Below are 21,505 nucleotides of genomic sequence, written 5' to 3'. Positions count from 1 at the left end.
TTTTATAACTGGAAGTTTGTACCTCTTAATCCCCTTGACCTATTTTGCCCATCCCCCCCAATCGCCTCTCTTCTGGCAACCACCAGTTTGTTCTCTGTATTTATGAGTCTTTTTCTGTTTTGTTTATTCATTTGTTTTGTTTTGTAGACTCCTATACAAATGAAATCAAATGGTATTTGTCTTTCTCTGACTTATTTCACTTAGCATTATATCCTTTTGGTCTCTCCATGTTGTTGTAAATGGCAAGATCTCATCCTTCTTTGTGGCTGAATAATACTCCATTGTCCATGTATATACCATGTCTTCTTTATCCATTCATCTGTTGATGAACACTTGGGTTGCTTCTCTATCTTGGCTATTGTAAATAATGCTTCAATAACTATAGGGGTGCATATATTTTTTTCAAATTACTGTTTTTGTTTTCTTTGGGTAAATACCCAGTGGTGAAATTACTGGATCATTGATATTTCTGTTTTTGATTTTTTTTTTTTTTTTTTTTTTTTTTTGAGGAAACTCCATACTGTTTTCCGTAGTGGCTGTACCAGTTTACATTCCTACCAACAGTGTACCATCCTCCTTTTTTTCCACATCCTCTCTAACACTTGTTATTTCCTGCCTTTTTAATATTAGCCATTCTGACAGATAATGAGGTGATATCTCATTGTGGTTTTGATTTGCATTTCTCTCCTGAAATCTTTTCATGTGTCTGTTGGCCTTCTGTATGTCTTCTTTGGAAAAATGTCTATTTAAAAAAATTTTTTTTTTAACGTTTATTTATTTTTGAGACAGAGACAGAGCATGAACGGGGGAGGGTCAGAGAGAGGGAGACACAGAATCTGAAACAGGCTCCAGGCTCTGAGCCGTCAGCACAGAGCCCGACGCAGGGCTCGAACTCACGGACCGTGAGATCATGACCTGAGCTGAAGTTAGCCGCTTAACCGACTGAGCCACCCAGGCGCCCCGAAAAATGTCTATTTAGATTCTCTGCCCATTTTTTTTATCAGATCATTTTTGATGTCGCATTTTGTAAGTTCTTTATTTTTTGGATATTAACCCCTCATCAGATACATCATTTACAAATATCTTCAACAGTAGGTTGCTGTTTCTTTTGTTGGTGGTTTCCTTCACTTTAATACCATATATTTTTATGGAAATATAAGTATAAGAACGTGTGGGAATAATAAACAGTTCAAAATAAAGGTTCCCTCTGGCAGGAGAGATGGGAACACAACTGGTTAGGAATATTTTATTTCTTAAAAAGAAAACATCTGTAGCAAGAATGGCAATTTATGAATGATAAAACTTGAGTGGTAGGCATTTGCTTTGCTTTGCTTTGCTTTTCTAAATAGACAAAATGAGCCACATGAACAAAGAATAAGAACAGTGGTTTTCAAAGGGTTTAATCCTCAGACCAATCCTATATGGTATGTTAGTCCCATTTGACAGTTGAGCACACAGAGACTTAGAGAGGTTCCATAATTTACCTGTGTTTGCACAGCTGCAGTTTGCAGAGCTGGGATTTAACCTAAGTGGTCTAGCTGCCAAGCCCCATTCTTTGGGGAATGCAAACAAGGGGCACATCCAGTGTCAAATGAACTGAGCATGGGGATTGTTTTATTTGTGTTTCCTGTAGGAAATGATCCGACTAGATGAAGTCCCCAATCTGAGTTCTTTAGTATCCAATTTTGATCAGCAGCAGCTTGCTAATTTCTGCCGGATTCTGGCTGTCACCATTTCAGAGATGGATACAGGGAATGATGACAAGCACACACTACTTGCCAAAAATGCTCAGCAGAAGAAGAGCTTGAGCTTAGGACCCTCCGCAGCTGAAATCAACCAAGGTAAAATCTCTCAAAGTTTTTGGAGTTTTGAAATTATGGCTCTGAGACCCCTTTGTAAATTATCTGCTCTTTCAATATCTCCAGAGATTGATCCATGTGAGGGCTCATAGGGTCCACTTAGAGTATGTAAATTTTGTATGTGTTCATTATTATAGGGGCCAAGTTTGTAACCTTTATCAGATTTTTTAATGGATTCAGAACATCGAAAAAGTAAGATCCATTGTTTATCAGAATTACAAATACACGTACCTTTTGATCCACTAAGCCTCATCTGGGCCTTTATCCTGTAGGTATATAGGCAATGATGTATATTCAAGGTCATTCATTGCAACATTGTAATAACAAAAGACCAGAACAACTTAAATGTTTTATTGATAAGAAACTACTTAATTTCCAGAACATTTATATAATGGAAAATTGTATAGCTTTTAAGAAGAAAGAATGAAGAAGATTTAGTATGTACTAATACAGGATAACATCTCCAAGATGTATTACTGTTAAAGAGGAAAATGCAGAGCTATGTGTATAGTATGATACTTTTTGTAGTAAAGCAGAGATGGGGAGAATAAGATCAGATGTATTTGTTTGCTCATATACAGTATGCATAAACTGAAAGCACACACAAGAAACTAAAAATGGTTACCTGTTGGGGGTGGCTGGAAACAAGTTAGATGACAGCAGTGGAAGTAGGACTTCTGAATGTATTATTTTATGTATTATTTGATTTTAGAACCACATGAATATGCTAATGATTTCCCCACCTGTTGCTTTTTGTTAGCAAGAGAACTTTTTTCTGTTTCTATCCTGGTCTAAGCAGATTTGGAGAAATTGGGCATATATCTGTTTTGGTTATAAGAGTATAGATGATCCATATTTGAACTAAAATATTTATGTGTCTTAAAAGCTAGTTCTTGAACGCTAACAGTCTGAAAAATCAGTCTGCCTTAGTGTTAACCGAATAACCAATTAAAAAGCAGTAGTAGAGAGGGCGCCTGGGTGGCTCAGTCGGTTAAGTGTCCGACTTCGGCTCAGGTCATGATCTCATGGTTTGTGGGTTCGAGTCCCACATCGGGCTCTGTGCTGACAGCTCAGAGCCTGGAGCCTGCTTTGGATTCTGTGTCTCCCTCTCTCTCTGCCCTTCCCACACTCACACTCTGTCTCTCTCTCTCTCTCTCTAAAAAATAAATAAACATTAAAAAAAAAACAAAAAACAGTAGTAGAAAGCCATGATCATCCCACAGTTGCCCTGAGGATGCTTTGAAAACAGTACTTTGTTTCTGAAGTCCAGTTGACTAGATGTGTGGGTTCCCAGGCCTAGCTCTGCAGAATTGCTAAGTGCTACATAGCAATTTCCCTTCTAAGTACTAAATGTGAGTCCTTCATTAACTCTGTTAGCATTCTAGTTTTAGTTATGAACACCACATAGTCATGACTATATTTCTAGGTTGTTAGGGAATATAATTATACGTGTTTTAGTCATAATAAAAACAGAAGTATATGAACCCTATGGACCCCAGGTTGGTGGTTCCCCCTCTAGGCTTGTTTTTCTTCCTGAGTCCATAGATCCAAGTCTGTGTAGGCTTTTATTCCCCTCCCTTCTCCTTTCTTAGGACTTTTAAGGAGTACTCATTTTAGCAAATTATAAAATACTCATTCTTAAAAACATGAGTTCTGTTATAACTAAATTATACCTTAAAGCTGATTTAAATACACATACATATATACTGACAAAAGTTCACATTTGTTAAACTCCTGCTGTGTAGCAAACATTGAGCTAACTGCATAACCTAACAGTGATTTTATTTACTTCTCCAAGCAGCCCCATTCATTGCACAGCTTAGGAAACTGAGGGTCATAAAGGTTCTGTATTAGATACTTGTGTGTGCTGAGGCACTAAGTAACTTTCATCTTTTAGTTTTACATTTAAGGAATCTGTTCTACAGATCATTTTTATCCTGTTATTATCAGTTACCTTCACTCACCTGTCTATAAGCTACCTTAAGTGAAACCAGCACTGCCCATCATTCTTGGAGGACAAGGTATTTTAGTCAGTTGATTTTTTAATTAACTGAGAGTTAACCCCAAACCTAGTTTCCTTTATATGAGGCATTAAAAAAAGGAAGTCTTGGGGTGCCTGGGCGGCTCAGTTGGTTAAGCGTCCAACTTCGGCTCAGGTCATGATCTCACAGTTCATGGGTTCAAGCCCCACGTTGGGCTCTGTGCTGACAGCTCAGAGCCTGGAGCCTGTTTCAGGATCTGTGTCTCCCTCTATCTCTCTCTCTCTGCCCCTCCCCTGTTCATGCTCTCTGTCTCAAGAATAAACATTAAAAAAAAATTTTTTTTTAAAGGAAGTCTTTATAAAATGTCTAGGTTCACTTGTATACCTGTGTGGCTAACCCATGAGATACTCTACATGTGATGTCTGCTTGTAGCTTTTGGGTTGAAGCTTTATTAAAAGTTGTATTTTAGCACATGATGTTGTACAGGGTCCTTTCCCAGCTCTCTGACCATACAGTTCCTCTTTCCCTGCCTCCTGCCCCCACACACATTTTTCTCCAGTCACATGCCCTGGGAAGGCCAAGGTGAACATAATTAAATCACAAGTGCAATGAGAAAGATCTTAGTTCTCAATATTGTCATGCTTTAATTGAACTCCGGTACTGGATATTTTTAAATAAAGGTGTGTGTAACAGTCATTTCGGGCTGCCATAATAACATACCGTAGACTGGGTAGCTTAAACAACAGAAGTTCATTTTCTCACAGTTCTGGAGGCTAGAGGTTCGAGATCAAGGTGCCCTCAGCATTGGTTTCTGGTTTGCAGACAGCTGCCTTCTCACTGTGTCCTAACGTTGTCTTTCCTCTGTGTATGTACAAAGAGAGAAAGAGATCTCTGATGTCTCTTCCTCTTATATAAGGACATCTGTCCTATTGGATTAGGGCCCCCTCTCATGACCCCATTTAATTACCTCCCTAAAGGCCCGGTCTCCAAATACAGCTATATTATGGATTTGGGCTTAAACATATGAATTTGGAAGGGGACCCAATTCAGTCCATAACCGCATATAAAGCTGATGTGTTTTTGTTTTGTTTTTAATAAATTGTGGCTGTTTTCTTACCCAGCAAAATAGTGATTTATCCTGTCTTTCTGGAGCTCAGATAATAAAAATGTTAGAGTCCTCTTTGGATTTCTCAGAACTACCAGTTGTCCTTCTATCCGTTCATGTGGGAACAGATGGTTTCATCTGGGGGAAAAAAAAAATCAAGATTTTAGTCAGAGATGTAGATGAAGCCACAGGCCAGATAATTATCAATTTATAGGTCACACTGAGCTAACAAGGGCTGATTTCTGCAACACAGGAGCTAGGAGAGAATTCAGAATCCCCTCAGCTGGAAAGCAGGGCCTAAGCTGAGGAGAAAGGTTTGCGGGAATATTTCAAAATACTGATGTTTTAACAAATATGAGAGAAAAGGTCTGCTTTTGCAGAATTCAGAAATTGTGTTTCCGTTGTCAACCAGTTTGACATTTTAACATTAACCAGTAGTGTGTGATAGATAGCTGCTGGTAAAGCTGTGAGAATTACTAGCACACTGTGGTGCTGGGTGCCAGTTCCCGGAGATTGTATATCATTTGATGAGCATAATTGGGCCAATGATTTTTTTTCAGGGTGAGAGCCCATAGCTTTTCATCACTTTTTCAAGAGATGAGTGACTCACAGAGGCTCTAGAATCTCCCAAGGTGGGGGCCGGAGTCTCGGAACTCTGAATGCTGGGCAGGTCACGTTCTAAGTGCTGTGTCTAAGTGCTGTGTGAAGAGTGTAGGGCAGGAAGGGTAGGCCTTAGGAACTGTCCTGTGAGGAACAGAGAAACTGCAGCCATTCACCCTCCAGAAAAGAGATTAAGAGAAAAATCCAGCTCTGGGAAGGTTTTCCTGTAGAATCCAAACTCTTTTATTTTTGGAAAAAGTAATATATGTCTAAGGTTTCTTAAATAATAAGAATAGCAGGTATATACAGTAGAAAGTTTGTTCCCCCTCCCCATAGCAACCTGTTTCATTTTCTCATATGACTCTGCAGAGAAATTCTGTACCTGCCCAGTCAGGGGGATGGAAGGGGAAAGAGATTGGCTGCTCCCTGTCTGTACAGGTGGTAGTATAAAATAGCCTCCATTCTGCTCCTTGTTTTTTTCGCTTAACTTTATCTTGCAAAGCATTCGATTCCAGTACATACAGAATTATGTGATTCCTTTTTATAGCTACATGGTATTCTAATGTATGGGCATACCACAATTTATTTAACTAGTCCCCTATTGGTGGAAACTTGGTTTATTTTTAAACCTTTGTTCCTACAAATAACAGCCTTGTGTATGGAGTATGATGTGCTGGATATTTGCCTTTTAAACTTTGATAGATATTGACAAGTTAACCCTCTAAAGAAATTACGGTACATCTTTTTTGCCCATCCCCCATGTACATGCTTCCCATTGCAGGGCCTTTTTAAACTTCTTGATGTCTGCCAAGCCAATAAGTAAAAAATGGTATCTCAAAGCAAAAAAGCTACCTCCATGTATTTTTTTTTTTTTAAGGTGAGCATCACATAACCAAATAAACCATTTAAAGTGAACAATTCAGTAGCATTTAGTACATTTACAGTTTGTGCAACCACACTTCCATCTATTTTCAAAACATTTTCATCACCCCAAAGTGAAACTGTGTACATGATAAGCAGCTGTTCCCATTCTTCCCAACCCTGGCAACTACCTGCTTTCTTATACCTATGCTAGATATTTTTTAAATGGAATCATATAATACATAACTTTTTGTATCCTGCTTTTTTCACTTAGCATGATGACTTTGAGGTTCATCCATTCTGTAGCATATCAGTGTTTCATCTTTTTTTATGGCTGAATAATATTTGTATATACCACAGTTCATTCATCTCTTGATGGACATTTGGATTGTTTTCCCCTTTTTGGCTGCTGTGAAATGTCATGAGGATGTGTTTGTACATATTTATGTGGGCGCCTCTTTTCAGTTGTTTTGGGTCTATACTTAGGTGTGGAGTGGCTGGGTCGTATGGTAATTCTGTGTTCAACTTTTTAAAGAAAAGTTAATTTTAATATAATTACAGCTTAAAAAAAAAATTTTTTTTTAATGTTTATTTTTGAGAGAGAGAGAGAGACACCAAGCATGAGTAGGGGAGGGCAGAGAGAAAGGGAGACAAAGAATCTGAAATAGGCTCCAGGCTCTGAGTTGTCAGCACAGAGCCTGACGCAGGGCCCAAACTCACAAGCCATGAAATCATGACCTGAGCCGAAGTTGGATGCTTAACCGACTGAGCCACCCAGGTGCCCTTACTTTTTTTTTTTTTAAATGAGGTCAGACATTGTAGTCACTAATTTATAGAGGATGGAAAGGGGGGGCTAAGAGTATTTGCTGAGCTCTGTGCTAGAACTTAATATAATATGCGTTTGTACAATCCTAGCTGTACTTTGTTGTAACTTATTTTAGTTTTGAAGAATTTTCTTTAATATTGTGTTCTTTTGAATTTTATGTTAAAATTTTTCATTTAGGGGCACCTGGGTTCCTCAGTTGGTTAAACATCTGACTCTTGGTTTTGACTCAGATCGTGATCTCATGGTTTTTGGTATCGAGTCCCTTGTCGGGTTCTGCACTCTTAGTTCGGAGCCCAGTTGGGATTTGCTATCCCTCTCTTTCTGCGCCTCCCCCCTGAAAATAAATAAATACACATTTTAAAATTATTTTAAAATTTTTTTCATTTAGATTCTTCACACAGAGACATGTATATGACACATATAACATTATAATGATACCTATTTACCCATCAGCTCGATTCAGCAGTTGTCAGCTGATGGCCTCTCTTTATCCCCATTTGCTCCTCTCTTATTTTGAACTTTTTTCTAAAGTTTATTTATTTTTGAGAGAGACAGAGGTAAGTGGGAGAGGGGCAGAGCAGGTTTCAGGCTCTGAGCTGTCAGCACAGAACCCAACATGGTGTCAGACCCCTGAACCATGAGATCACGACCTGAGCCAAAGTTGGACGCTTAACTGACAGAACCCCCAGGAGTCCCCCTACCTTATTTTGAATTATTTTGAAGCAAATCCCAGATACAATAAAATTCATATTTTGCATAAATTCATACTTGCATATATTGCAGTATTTCCACAATTTTAAAAATAACTCCAATATCATATTATACCACCCAAATTAATAGTATTATCTTGGTATTATGAAATACCTACTTTTTTTCAATTAGGTGATACCTCCACACGGTTCTAAAGAATCTACAGGTTCAAAAAGGTGTTCATCGAAAAACTACCCCCTCACACTCGTGTTTCTGGTCACCTAATTCTCTTTGCCTTTGGCAACCATTGGTGTTTTCTGTCCTTCCAGGAAGATTTAATTAATACATGTATAAGCAAATACGTAGAGATGTTAGTCCTTATTTTTAAAGAAGGTTAAATGTTAAATTGAACATCTACAACCTGGATTTCCCTGCCTCCAAAGTGTATTATGTTCTCTGATGCTGATCACAATTTCCATCTTATTATTGTGAGCAAAATGGGATTAGTGGAAATAGGAGTTGGGTGATTATTCAGTTTCTTTCTTTACCTAAAAAACAAAACAAAACAAAAAAAACTTCTTTCTTACTGCTAGTACATGGTTGTTACAGGAAAATGAAACTAGAGAGAAGTAGGGTTGGTTTTTTTTTTTTTTTTTAAGTTTATTTTGAGTGAGAGAGAGCAGGGAAGGGGCAGAGAAAGAGGGAGGGAGAGAATCCCAAGCAGGGCTTGGATGCAGGGCTTGATCCCTTGAAATCAGGACCTGAGCCAAAATCAGAGGAGTCTGGACACTTAACTGACTGAGCCATCCAGGCACCCCTAGAGAGAAGTGGTTTTAAAAGAAGCATTTAAATGGGAACACCTGGGTGGCTTAGTTGGTTGAGCATAAAAATAAAACTCTTGATTTCAGCTCAGGTCGTGATCCCAGGGTCATGGGATTGAGCCCTGTATCGGGCTCCACGCTGAGTGTGAAACCTGGTTAAGATCCTCTCCCTCTCTCCCGTTCTCTCTCCCGCCCCCTCCCCTTACCTCTGCCTCTCTCCTCCTCTCTCTCTGTCTCAAAACAAAACAAAACAAAACAAAACATTTATATCCTTTCCTACTCAGGAATGGCCACAGTAAATACCTTGTTGTATAGGGGCACCTGGGTGGCTCAGTCGGTTGAGCATCCGACCTCAGCTCAGGTCATGATCTTGCAGTTCATGAGTACGAGCCCCGCATCGGGCTCTGTGCTAACAGCTCAGAGCCTGGAGCCTGCTTCGGATTTTGTGTCTCCCTTTCTCTCTGCCCCTTCCCCGCTCATGCTCTGTCTCTCAAAAATGAATAAACGTTAAAACAAAAACAAAAACAAAAAAACCTTGCTGTATAGCCTTCATTCTTTATGTGTATATTATGTGCATATTTTAAAGAAGCAAATTTTTTTTTTAATTTTTTTTTTCAATGTTTTTTATTTATTTTTGGGACAGAGAGAGACAGAGCATGAACGGGGGAGGGGCAGAGAGAGAGGGAGACACAGAATCGGAAACAGGCTCCAGGCTCCGAGCCATCAGCCCAGAGCCTGACGCGGGGCTCGAACTCACGGACCGCGAGATCGTGACCTGGCTGAAGTCGGACGCTTAACCGACTGTGCCACCCAGGCGCCCCTTTTTAATTTTTTTTTAATGTTTATTTATTTTTGAGACAGAGCATGAACGGGGGAGGGCCAGAGAGAGAGGGAGACACAGAATCTGAAGCAGGCTCCAGGCTCTGAGCTGCCAGCACAGAGCCCGATGTGGGGCTTGAACTCACGGACCGTGAGATCATGACCTGAGCTGAAGTCGGACGCTTAACCGACTGAGCCACCCAGGCGCCCCTAAAGAAGCAAATTTTTAAAGACAATGGGCTTAAGCCAATACTGTGTAATAATTTTTTTCTGTAACAAGTTTAATTATCTTTACTGAGTCACCGTATAAAGATATATGTGTCATTGTTCTTAGTGTCTATTGTATTCTGTTGTATTGGATATAGTTTTAATCAATATGCTGTTGATGACCATGTAGTTGTCTTTATTATTTTGCTATTGTAGAAACCACATCAGTGAATATCTTCGTACATATAATTGGTTATTTCCTTATGGGAAGTTCCCAGAAATGAAGCTCCTGGCTCAAAGACACACAGATTTAAGACACTAAAGTTATTCCAGTTTACATTCCCACTAGTAGATATAAGAGCCTGTTTCTCTATATCTGCTACAATTGAACTTGTTTCTGTAATTTACTATTTTATTTTGGCTTGGCATTTCATTTTAAAGGGAAGCTCTCTGACTAGCTACTGTCAGATTAAAAATCATTCCCGCCACAGGTAGGGGACAGGCTCCTTGTTGAGGGCTTTAGAGCTGGTTGGTCTCTGTTTTGAAAATTCCCTCTTTTGTTCTCTCCTTGGCAGCGGCCCTTCTCAGCATCCCTGGCTTTGTTGAGCGGCTTTGCAAGCTTGCGACTCGAAAGGTGTCAGAGTCAACGGGCACAGCTAGCTTCCTTCAGGAGTTGGAGGAGTGGTACACATGGCTAGACAATGCTTTGGTGCTGGATGCCCTGATGCGAGTGGCTAATGAGGAGTCTGAGCACAATCAAGGTACTTCTGGGCTGGGGGCTGGTGGCGGGGCGGTGGGGGGGGGTGGTTGGCGGTGGCAGGGAGGGTCTTCTATGATGTGGGGAGCTTTCCCTTAGGCTTCTGGAACCATTCTTGACCTCTTTTCTGAGGAGCATTAATTGAAATTTGCTCAGTAGAATTTTCCTCAGGGAAGTCCTAGATCAGAACTGTTAAGACACTTTTGAAAGCTAGTGACAGAAACCTCTTTAAACTCCCTCAGTGTAGACCTGATTGCAGGGAGAAGGGACTGTTTGGATCCAATAACCAAAGCATTCTTAGGAACTCAAAGAGTCCTTTCCATGTCTCTTCTTCATTCTCCATGGTTCTTTAGTGTTCTCTCTGTTCCAATGAGTAGACTCCTAGTTTCAAGCAGTAGCTTCCTGGTGAAGAACTCTGGCCTATCTTGGGTCATATGCTTAACGGTGAAGCGTTTGACTCTGGCCAGCAAGATGGGGTCAGATTGTACAAACCCAGGAATTCTCACTGTAATCATGCAGGTAAAAGTGAAAGGAGGAGTTCTAGTTCCAGGATGGCAGTGTACGGAGCTCTGTGGACCTGCTCCCCATTGCAACTGTAAACAAAACCTATAAAAAACAACAAAAGCCATCCATGTATATGTGGAAGTTGTTCTGAGAGCATACAGCAAATGAGGAAACATTTCTTCAAGGAAATCTGCTAAAACTCAGAACAGTGAGTGTCTTTGACATTTGAACTTTTGCTTGTTGGGAATTCCACTCTGGGCTGGCGTGGCCAAAAAGACACAACCCTCAACAGAGGACACGATTCCCAAACAAGGAATATGGTATCTCACCGTTGAAGGGGAGGAGGGCAGACCACCAGCTTTTCTCATTCCCTCCAACTCCAAGTTGCAGAGGCTAAATTCTTGATGAGTATACCCTTACAGGTCGGAGGCTCCCTGCCCCAACTTTACTGAGATATAATTGATTTATAATACTACATATATAGCATGTTGATTTGATGCATTTATGTATTGCAAACTGATACCATCATAGCATTAACTAACACCTCATCACATATTTATTTCTTTTTTGTGGTGAGAACTTTTAAGATCTCCTTTATTAACGTCATTCAAATATTAGCTATAATCCCCATGTGGTACGTTGGATCCCCAGAACTTATTAATCTTATAACTGGAAGTTTGTACCTTTTGACCACTATCTTCCTAATTCTCCCAACCTCAGGTAACCAGCATTCTGTTTCTCTGAGTTTGACTTTTTTTAGATTCCACATAGAAGTGATATTATATAGTATTTTTCTCTTTCTGACTTCATTTAATTCACTTATTGCACATAATGCCAGGGGCTCCTTTCTTCTGACTACCTTTGTACTACACTCGGTACAGAAGCTGTGCCCTAGGCCTGGCAAGCAAGAATTCTGTGACCCTACTGTCCTTGCCCCAACTCAGGTGTAGGACAGAGCTTCCGTGTAGGGAGAGGCAAGCCAAAAAGACTTAAAAGTCGGCTGACCCTGCTCAGAGTAGCGGCACCAAGATTTTGCCAGGACGAGAGGTAATGCATAAGAGCAGAAGGTAGGGAAGTTCAGACCTAAGGGTGTTCTGGAAAACAATGTTGATTTTGGTGGTAAGCAAATAAAAGGAGGATGTTAGCTCTTAAGTGAGAACAAGAAGCTGAACCATAGAGGCTCCTGGGTAGCTCAGTCTGTTAAGTGTCTGACTCATTGATTTTGTCTCAGGACTTGATCTCAGGGTTCGTTTGTGCTTGGGATTCTCTCTCTCTCTCTCTCTCTCTCTCTCTCCCCCTCTCTCACTTGAGGGCGCACCCCCCCCCCCTTCTCTCTCTCAAAAATAAACATTAAAAAAAAAAGTTAAACCATAGGCTGGGTAGTTTACCAGTAAGAACCAGGAAAACAGCTAAGCAGAGCTCTTCTGAGGTCAAAACCATCCTCAGTCTCAGAAACTACCTTGGCCCAGTTTTAATTGGATTAGATTTTGGAGCACTTTATTACGCCCCAAGGCATTGTCAAAAACAGTAGAGCATTCAGCCAGCAATTAGTGGAGTCTGACAGCTGGGTTTCATACCAGATGAGGCAGAAATCGTCATCCAGGGAGACTGTAAACACCCCCACAACTTCACTCCTCTGAAGCAAAACACCAAGGACCTCGCTAGTCTGTGGAGAAATAGACTTTGCTGAAATAGTCTAGGGAGGTCACTGAACAAATGAACAAGAAAATAACAAGCCCCAAAAGGGAAGAAGGGGAATCAGTATCCACAGTTGCTATATTATTTACCTAAAATGTCAGTTTAATAAAATGTATGAGATATGCAGAGCAAGTATGGCCCATATACAGGAGAGAGCAGGCAACAGAAATTGCCTGTGAGAGAGCCCAGATATTGGATTTAATGGAGACCTGTCATAAGGAGGTCAAAGAGCTAAAGGATGCTGTGCCTAAAGAAGTAGAAGGAACTAAAGAAGCTATGACGACAGTATGTCATCAAATAGTATCCGTAAAGAGGAGATAGAAAAAGGAGCCAAACGGAAGTTCTGCGGTTTAAAATTATAAATAACTGGAAGGAAGAATTCACTGAAAGGAGCAGGAAGAATATTCAAAGAAATAGTGGCTGAAAACTTCACAAATTTGAAAAGCATTAATATATACATCTGAAAGGCTCAAAGAACTGCAAGTAACATAAATTCAAAGAGATTCACACCCACACACATCATAATAGAAATGCTAAAAGACAAAGAAAATCTTGAAAGTTGAAAGACAAAAACAAACCCTCATGTTCAAGAATATTTAAGATTGATAGCTGACTTCTCAGAAATAATAGAGGTCATAAGGCAGTGGGATGATCTAAAGGCTGAAAGGAAAAAAGCAGCAAAACGTTCTTTCAGAAACAGAGGTGAAATAAAGACCTTGCTAGATGAACAAATACTTAGAGAATTCATTACTAAAAGATCTGCCTTATGAGAAATACCAAAGGAAGTTCTTCAGCCGGAAAGCAGGTGACCTCAGGCAGTAATGTGAATCTATGCAAAACAACAAAGAGCAGTAGTAAAGGTAATTAGAGAATCATAAGACAGTATAAATGCATATTTCTTCTCTTTTTCTTAATTAATTTAAAAACAGTTGTGTAAATAAAACCATATGTTTATATTGTTGAATCTGTAACATACAGAAGTGTGATATATTTGACAGTAACAGCACAAAGAAACTTTGTGGGAACTTGGATGGGACCAAAGTTGTATTGCAGTGAGGAAATTATACCAGATAGTAGCTTGAATCAACAGGAATCAATGAAGACAACCAAAATGGTAAATAAGAGGGTCAGTATAACAAACTCTGTTAATATTTACTTGCTCTCCTTTCTTTCCTCAGCTTCTTTAATGGACATGAAATTATATAAACTAATAACTACAACAGTGTATTGTGTAACAGTATGTGCAGTGTGTTGTACAATATATTGTTGGTTAGTGTACATAGATGTAGTATGCAGAAAACTAATAGCACAAAAAGAGGAGGGGGAATAGAGCTATATAGGAGCTCTGGAATTAGTATAAATCTGAAAAGATTCTGTCAGGTTAAGATGTATATGGCAAACCCGATAGCAACTGCAAAGAAAGTAACTTTAAAAATAGAGAAAATCATTAAAGGAATTATGATGTTATACCAGAAAGTGTTCACTTACTACAAAAGAAAGTATTATACGAGAAATAAAGGAATTCAAAAACACATAAGCTGGGGCGCCTGGGTGGCGCAGTCGGTTAAGCGTCCGACTTCAGCCAGGTCACGATCTCGCGGTCCGTGAGTTCGAGCCCCGCGTCAGGCTCTGGGCTGATGGCTCGGAGCCTGGAGCCTGTTTCCGATTCTGTGTCTCCCTCTCTCTCTGCCCCTCCCCCGTTCATGCTCTGTCTCTCTCTGTCCCAAAAATAAATAAAAAACGTTGAAAAAAAAAATTTAAAAAAAAAAAAACAAAAACAAAAACACATAAGCTGTGTAGAAAACAGAAAGTAAAAAGGCAGAAGTAATCCCAACTGTGTCATTAATAACCTTAAATATGAATAGATTAAAACAATTTATCCAAAAAATAAATTGTCATAGTGGAGTTTTTAGAAAAGATCCAATTGTATGCAGCCTACAGGAGGCATACTTTCTATTCAAAGGTAGAAATAGGTTAAAAGTAAAGGATAGAAAAAGATGCATACTTCAAAGAGCAACCATAAGAAAGCTGGAGGGGCTATAGTAGAAGAGACTTGAAAACAAAAAATGTTATCAGAGATAAAAGAAAAAAAAGGACATTTTATAATAATAAGAGGGTGAATCTATTAAGAAGATAGAACAGTTATAAACATATCTAACAACAGAGCCAAAAAAAATAATAAATGAAACAAAAACTAACAGATTTGAAGAGAGAAATAAGCAGCAGTAATAGTTGGAGACTTGAATACCCCACTTTCAATAATGGAGAAAACAACTAGAAGATCAAGAAGGAAATAGAAGACTTGAACAACACTCTAAACCAACTAGACTTGGGGCGGCTGGGTGGCTCAGCTGGTTGAATGACTCTTTATCTCAGGGTTATGAGTTCAAGCCCCATGTTGGGCTCCACACTGAGCATGGTGCCTACTTAAAAAACAAACAGGGTACGTGGGTGGCTCAGTTGGTTAAACATCCAACTTCAGCTCAGGTCATGATCTCGTGGTTTGTGAGTTTGAGCCCTGCATCAGGCTCTGTGCTGACAGCTCAGACAGAGCCTGGAGCTTGCTTTGGATTCTATGTCTCCCTCTCTCTCTGCCCCTCCCCTGCTCGTGCACTTCCTTGCTCTCTCAAAAATAATAAACGTTAAAAAAAATTTTTTTTAAACAAACTAAACTTACTAGATATATATAGAACACCACCTATATATATATTTCTATATATATATATAGAAACTACTGCAGGATATATGTTCTTCTCACATGCACATGGAACATTCTCCAGGATAGACCATATGCTAGGTTACCTAAAAAGCCTCAGTAAAGTTGAAAGGATTAAGATTGTACAAACCATGTATTTCAGTCACAGAGAAGTAGTATTAGAAATCAGAGATTAGAAACATGGAAATTATGTGATAATAATTCTAAATAACCAATGGTTCAGAGACAGAATCACAAAGAAAATTAAAAGATATTTTGAGGGACACCCGAGTGGCTCAGTCAGTTAAGCATCCGACTTCAGCTCAGGTAACGATTTCACAGTTCGTGGGTTTGAGCCCCGTGTTGGGCTCTGTGCTGACAGCTCAGAACCTGGAGCCTGCTTCAAATTCTGTGTTTCTTTCTTTCTCTCTCTCTCTCTCTCTCTCTCTCTCTCTCAAAAATAAATAAACATTAAAAAAAAATTCAAAGATATTTTGAGACGAATGAAAATGACACAACATACTGACCTTAAGGAATGCAGCTAAAGCATGCTAAGGGAGAAATGTGTAGCTATAAATCCCTACATTAAAAAAAAACAAAAAAACACAAAAACTCAAAAAATTCCCCAATCGGTAACCTAATTTTTCTCAAGTCATTGAAAAAGGAAGAGGCAAGCTATATTCTCAAAGCAAGCAGATGGAAAGAAATAATAGGATTGGAATAGAAATTAATGAAATAGAGAATTGAAAAATAATAGAGAAAATCTACAAAACCAGAAGTTCGTTTTTTGAAAAGGTTAACAAAATTAACAAACCTTTAGCTTCACTGATCAAGGGGGAAAAAAAAAAGACAATATTCAAACTTCTAAAACCAGGAATGAAAGAGGGTACGTGACAACATGTACAAAGATAAAAATGACTCTAAGGAAATACTGTACACAACTGTATGCCAACAGATTAGACAGCCTAGATGACATGGACAGATGATAAGAAAGACAAAAACTCCTGTAGCTGACTTGAGCAATAGAAAATCTGAACAGACCTATGAAAGTAAAGAGATCGAATTAATAACAGAAAAACTACCCCCTCTCCCCCCGCAAAGAAGCCCTGGCCTCTTAAATAAGAAGCCATTTAAATAAGAATTAACACCAGTATGTCACAGACTTCCACAAAATAGAGGAGGAAGAAACACTTCCCAACATATGAGTCCTAATTAACCTGATACCCAAACCAGAGACACTACAAGGAAATTACAGACCAATATCTCTCATGAATATATATGTAAAAGTCCTCAAGAAAATACTAGCAAACCAAATTTAGCAACATACAAGAATTATACACCTGGCCAAGTAAGTATATATGTGACTAGGTAGGATTAATGCATAGTTGATTCAGTATATGAAAATCAATTGATGTATACACCGTATCAGTAGAAGAAAGAACAAAAACTTACACGATCATTTCAGTAGATGCAGAAAAGCATCAGACAAAATCCAACACCCCTTCATGATAAAAACACTCAAACTGGGAAGAGAAAGGAGCAGTCCCAACCAATTAAAGGGCATCTTAAACCCCCAGCCAGCATACTTCATGCCCACAGACTGAAAGCTGCTCCCCCACTAAGATCAGGTACAGGCACAAGACAAGGACCCCTGCCTTTGCTGCTTCGACTCAACATTGCTTTGGGGGTTCTAGGTGAGAAAGAGAAATAGAAGGCATTCAGATTAGGAGGAAGTTAAGCTGTCTCTCTTCACAGATTTTATATATAGAAAAACCAAGGAATCCAGTAAAAACAAAAACCCACTAAACTAATAAGTGGGTTCAACAGTGTTTCAGATTATAAGGTCAATATACAAAATTCAGTTGTTTCTATACAGTAGCAATGACCAAACCAAAATTAAGAAATTTCATTTACAAGAGCATCAAGAAGAGTGCAATACTTAGGGGTAAACTTAACAAAGAAATGCAAAACTCCTACTCTGAAAATTATAAAACATTTTTATTATTATGAAAGAGGACCTAAATATAAAGCTATCTCGTGTTCATGGACCGGAAGACTCAGTATGATTAAGGTAGCAGTACTCCACGTGTCGAGCTCTGTGTCTGTCAAAATCTCAACTGGCTTCTTTGCAGAAATGGATTAGCTACAAACCATGTATCTAATGAGGGACTTGAATCTAGAATTTGTAAAGAACTCATACAGGTCAGTGATAAAAAGACAACACATTTTGAAATGTGGGCTAAGGATTTGAATACCCATTTCTCCAAAGCAGAGATACAGATAGCCAATAAATACATGAAAAGATGCTCAACATCATTACCATCAGGGAAATGCAAATCCAAACCACAATTAGATACTACTTCATACCTGTTAGGATGTTTATCATCAAAAAGACATGATAGCAAGTGTTGGCAAGGATGTGGAGAAATCAGAAATCAGAACCCTCATTCTCTGTTGGGGACTATGTAAAATGGTGCAGTCGCTTTGGAAAACAGTCTGGCACTTTTCACAGTTCCTCAAAAGGCTAAACAGGGTTACCATACAACCCAGAAATTCTAGTCCTACTTATATATCCAGGGGAAATGAAAACATGTTTACGTAAAAACTTATACGTGAATATTTACAGCTGCAGATTTATAATAGCCAAAATATGGAAATAACCCAAATGTCCATCAGCTGATAAGTGGATAACAGAATGTGATATATTCATATAGCAGAATATTATTCGGCAGTGTAAAAGATGAAATACTGATACATGCTACAACCTGAATGAATCTTGAAAACATTGTGCAGAGTAGAAGAAGCCAGGCACAAAAGATCACATATTTTATGATTCCATTTATATGAAGCCAATTCCTTTGAAACAAAGTACTTTAGTGGATACCTAGAGATGAGGGGTTTGGTGGCAAATGAGAATAAGACTTCTTTTTGGGATGATGAAAATGTTCTAAAATCAGTTATGATGGCTGCACAACTGTGAATATGTTAAAAACCACTGGATTATACGCTTCAAGTGGGTGAATTGTATGCTGAATTATAGCTCAAAGCTGTTTTAGGAAAAAAAAAAGAGTATGCCCCAGAGTGCAGTGTAGACCTATGGAGGGTGGTGACCCCTTGAATCAGTTTTATGCAGCTGAAGAGATTGGAGGGAAGCAGAAACCTCTCAAACTAGTTTGCCCATCCTTATCCTTGGGAATCTTGTTGCTGAGCTCTGGCCATTGGTTTAAGAACTGCCTTTCTTGAAAATACTTACCCCAGAGACTTTCTTGTCAAGCCCGTGAAAACCAGGCACCAAAGATCGGCAGTGTCCGGGGAAGCATCTGAGCTGCCTGTGTTTCTCTTTCTCCACAGACGTTTATTACTGAGGAGGGCTTGTTTGCCATTCGCTGTGCCTGTCCTTCCCTTAAGCATCCTGTCCCGCAGTGGCTCTCAAGCCCCCTCAGCACAGAGCCAGACATGGGGCTCGAACTCACAAACCACGAGATCATGACCTAAACTGAAGTTGGGACACTTAACCAGTTGAGCCACCCAGGCACCCCAATAAATAAACATTTTTAAAAATTTAATTGAAAAAAAAAACCTTGCAGATTAAAAAGAAAAAAAACTAGTAGCAAGCATTAGCACAAAAACTCATTTTCTTTTTATTTAACATATACTTACATGTTACTTATTCATGTGCCAGGCATTGTTTTCAGCACTTTGAATATATTAAATCCTTTGATTTTTGCAATGTTGGTAAGAGATAGGTACTGTTGCTGTTACCCCAGTTTTATAGGTGAGGATGGATACTGAAGCATAGTGACATCTACCAGCTTACCCAAGGCCACCCAACTGGTGAACAGTAATAGAGCTGGGTCAGATGTGACAGGCTAGCTCGGGGGCTGTGCTCTTAACATCTGTGCCATGCTGCCTTTCAGTCTTGCTTCACTCAACAACCCGTCATCTCCCAGGGTTGTGATTTTATATTAGTGACATGACATGGCTGTAAAAACATAGTTCCATGCCAGTAGGGCAGAATAACTTGGGTTCTTATACATTGGTATCACCTTGTAGAAGTCACCAGACTTTTGCATGCACCTTACCCAAATATTACTTGATAACCACTGTTCTATCCCATATAGTTTTTCTGGCCCTTTGCAAAAGGTCTCTAGGGCAGCAGTTCCAGTGGGAGCTTGGAAGGACCTTAGCAGTTACTCATTCATCTTTTCACGTTAAACATGAGAAAAGTTGAGGGGAAGTAATCCCTAAGGTCTCTTGACCCTGACCAGTACTCTTTTAAAATAACAGGGACCTAAGAGGAAGGCTCCCCAAGAACCAGGTGCTGGGCCTTTCTTGTGTTCTCATTGACTCCAAATAGCCACCCAGCCGTCCACAGTAGCATTGCTGTTACTTCCCTTCTATGAGGCAGTCTGAGGCCTAGTGTGGAGGTAATTTGACCAGCGTTACACGGCCAGCAAGTTATAATCCCAGAGCCCTCAGCCTTCAGCACTTTGTTCTAGCACCTTCCCATGAGTATTCTTCATTGTAACCTGCATGATTCATTGAGACTTTCTTGTTAACTGGGTAGTAGAATAAATGTGATGGTTTACCTGCAGCCCAAAATATGATAGCTGGCATATACCATGTCCCAGAAATATTACTTAGCTGCTGCCATTGTTACTAACAATGAAACTGGGTAAAATGGAAGTCTGCTAGTAGACACTGTGTTCATCTGTATCATTAACAGCAGTTGTGGTGCCCAGTCTGCCTTGGAAAGCTGAACCTTAGAAAACTTTAGATGGTTCTTTGCAAAACAGGAGAAAAGAAATCTCGGAAAAGAATCCCTCTCAGTCTTTCGGCAGTGCTTCCTTGTAGAATCTAGGTAGAGGTACCAAATACTTAGAGTCATTTGTGACCTGAAGAGAGTTTGGCACAATTCGTTGCTAGCTCACTGGGCACTTGGGTGGGGGATATTTTCTGATGATGACGGGAGAAAAGAATATCAGGAAGAGATGGATCTTGTTGTTGCATTGGCTGTGTCAGAGCATTTTCACTGTGTTAAAGTCAGTGAGATAGAATGCAACTGCAGAGTCGATTTGGTTTTTTATTGAGTATAATTGATATACAACATATTATTTTCAGGTGTACACCATGATGATTTGATACTCGTACATAGTGCAGAATAATCGCTACAGTAAGTCTAGCTCACATCTGTCACCATACATACAGAATTTCTTTTCTTATGATATGCAGAGTCAGTTTTTCTGTTTTTAAGCTTGCCTGGCCCCTGTGGGCACAGAGGGGGTTTTGTGGCTTTCAAAGTCTCTGTCATGGGCTCAGGGGCCAGTCTAATGGCTCTATTACCTCAAGTCTGTCCAGAGCTGGTTTGAGGAGCAGAAACATGTTTCCTTACAAGCAGTGTTTCAACCCTCTCTCCTGGTGGCTGTCTCAGCCTCCATTGTGTTCCCTCCTCCAGGGGCTTCTGAGGAGAATGGCCTGCCTCACACTTCTACCAGGACCCAGCTGCCTCAGTCAATGAAGATCATGCATGAGATCATGTACAAACTGGAAGTGCTCTATGTTCTCTGCGTGCTTCTGATGGGGCGTCAGCGAAACCAGGTGGGCCCCCCCCTCCCACACGTCTCAGAACACGTCCCGGGCACTTGTGGGACATCGAGTACTCCATTAGGCTGTCACTCCAGCCCAGCAAAGTGTAGGGGTTGTTCTCCTCTCTGTTTCCATATCAGGAAGCCAGTCTCATTCCAGAGTCCATAGTCTTTCTACCATACCTTGCTGTGGTAGCATTTCTGGGCAGAGCATTGGTGCCCAGGGCATAGCTGGTTGCTTGGCCATGTTACCTGACCTTGTTAATATGAAGAAGAAAGGGTTTTTGTGACAGGACGACTGCCCTGTAGATGCACTAGAAGAGTTGCCAGTCCGATGGGGGCTCAGGGTGGGGGGCCAGAGCTGGGAGCTGTATCAGTTACAGAAACTAGGCAGCTATTGGGGCTCCGCATGTGCTGGGGTTGAAGGAGCAAGGGCCTATAACCTACAGGGGGAGAAAGAGAGCTCTGGAAGTAGCATTCCTCTTCAGGATAGATG

The 21,505-nt window shown here is 39.9% G+C and overlaps 1 protein-coding gene across 2 annotated transcripts in view; it reads left to right on the top strand.

Annotated features, from left to right (window-relative positions):
- The window catches only part of TRPC4AP (transient receptor potential cation channel subfamily C member 4 associated protein), a 70,655-nt gene that overhangs the window by 33,658 nt on the left and 15,492 nt on the right, over positions 1-21,505 (top strand). The window contains exons 7-9 of one of the 2 annotated variants that reach the window (XM_058685380.1): positions 1,634-1,841; positions 10,346-10,531; positions 20,880-21,022. In XM_058685380.1, coding sequence (XP_058541363.1) covers positions 1,634-1,841; positions 10,346-10,531; positions 20,880-21,022 — 537 coding nt within the window. Of the gene's footprint in view, positions 1-1,633; positions 1,842-10,345; positions 10,532-20,855; positions 21,023-21,505 lie in introns of both variants that reach the window. The other variant, XM_058685379.1, reaches the window with a different exon arrangement.

This window comes from Neofelis nebulosa, chromosome 9, assembly GCF_028018385.1.
Source record: "Neofelis nebulosa isolate mNeoNeb1 chromosome 9, mNeoNeb1.pri, whole genome shotgun sequence".
Classification (NCBI taxonomy): domain Eukaryota; kingdom Metazoa; phylum Chordata; class Mammalia; order Carnivora; family Felidae; genus Neofelis; species Neofelis nebulosa.
The sequence above is the reverse complement of the archived record's forward strand: the minus strand, read 5'-3'. Positions and strand labels throughout refer to the sequence as shown.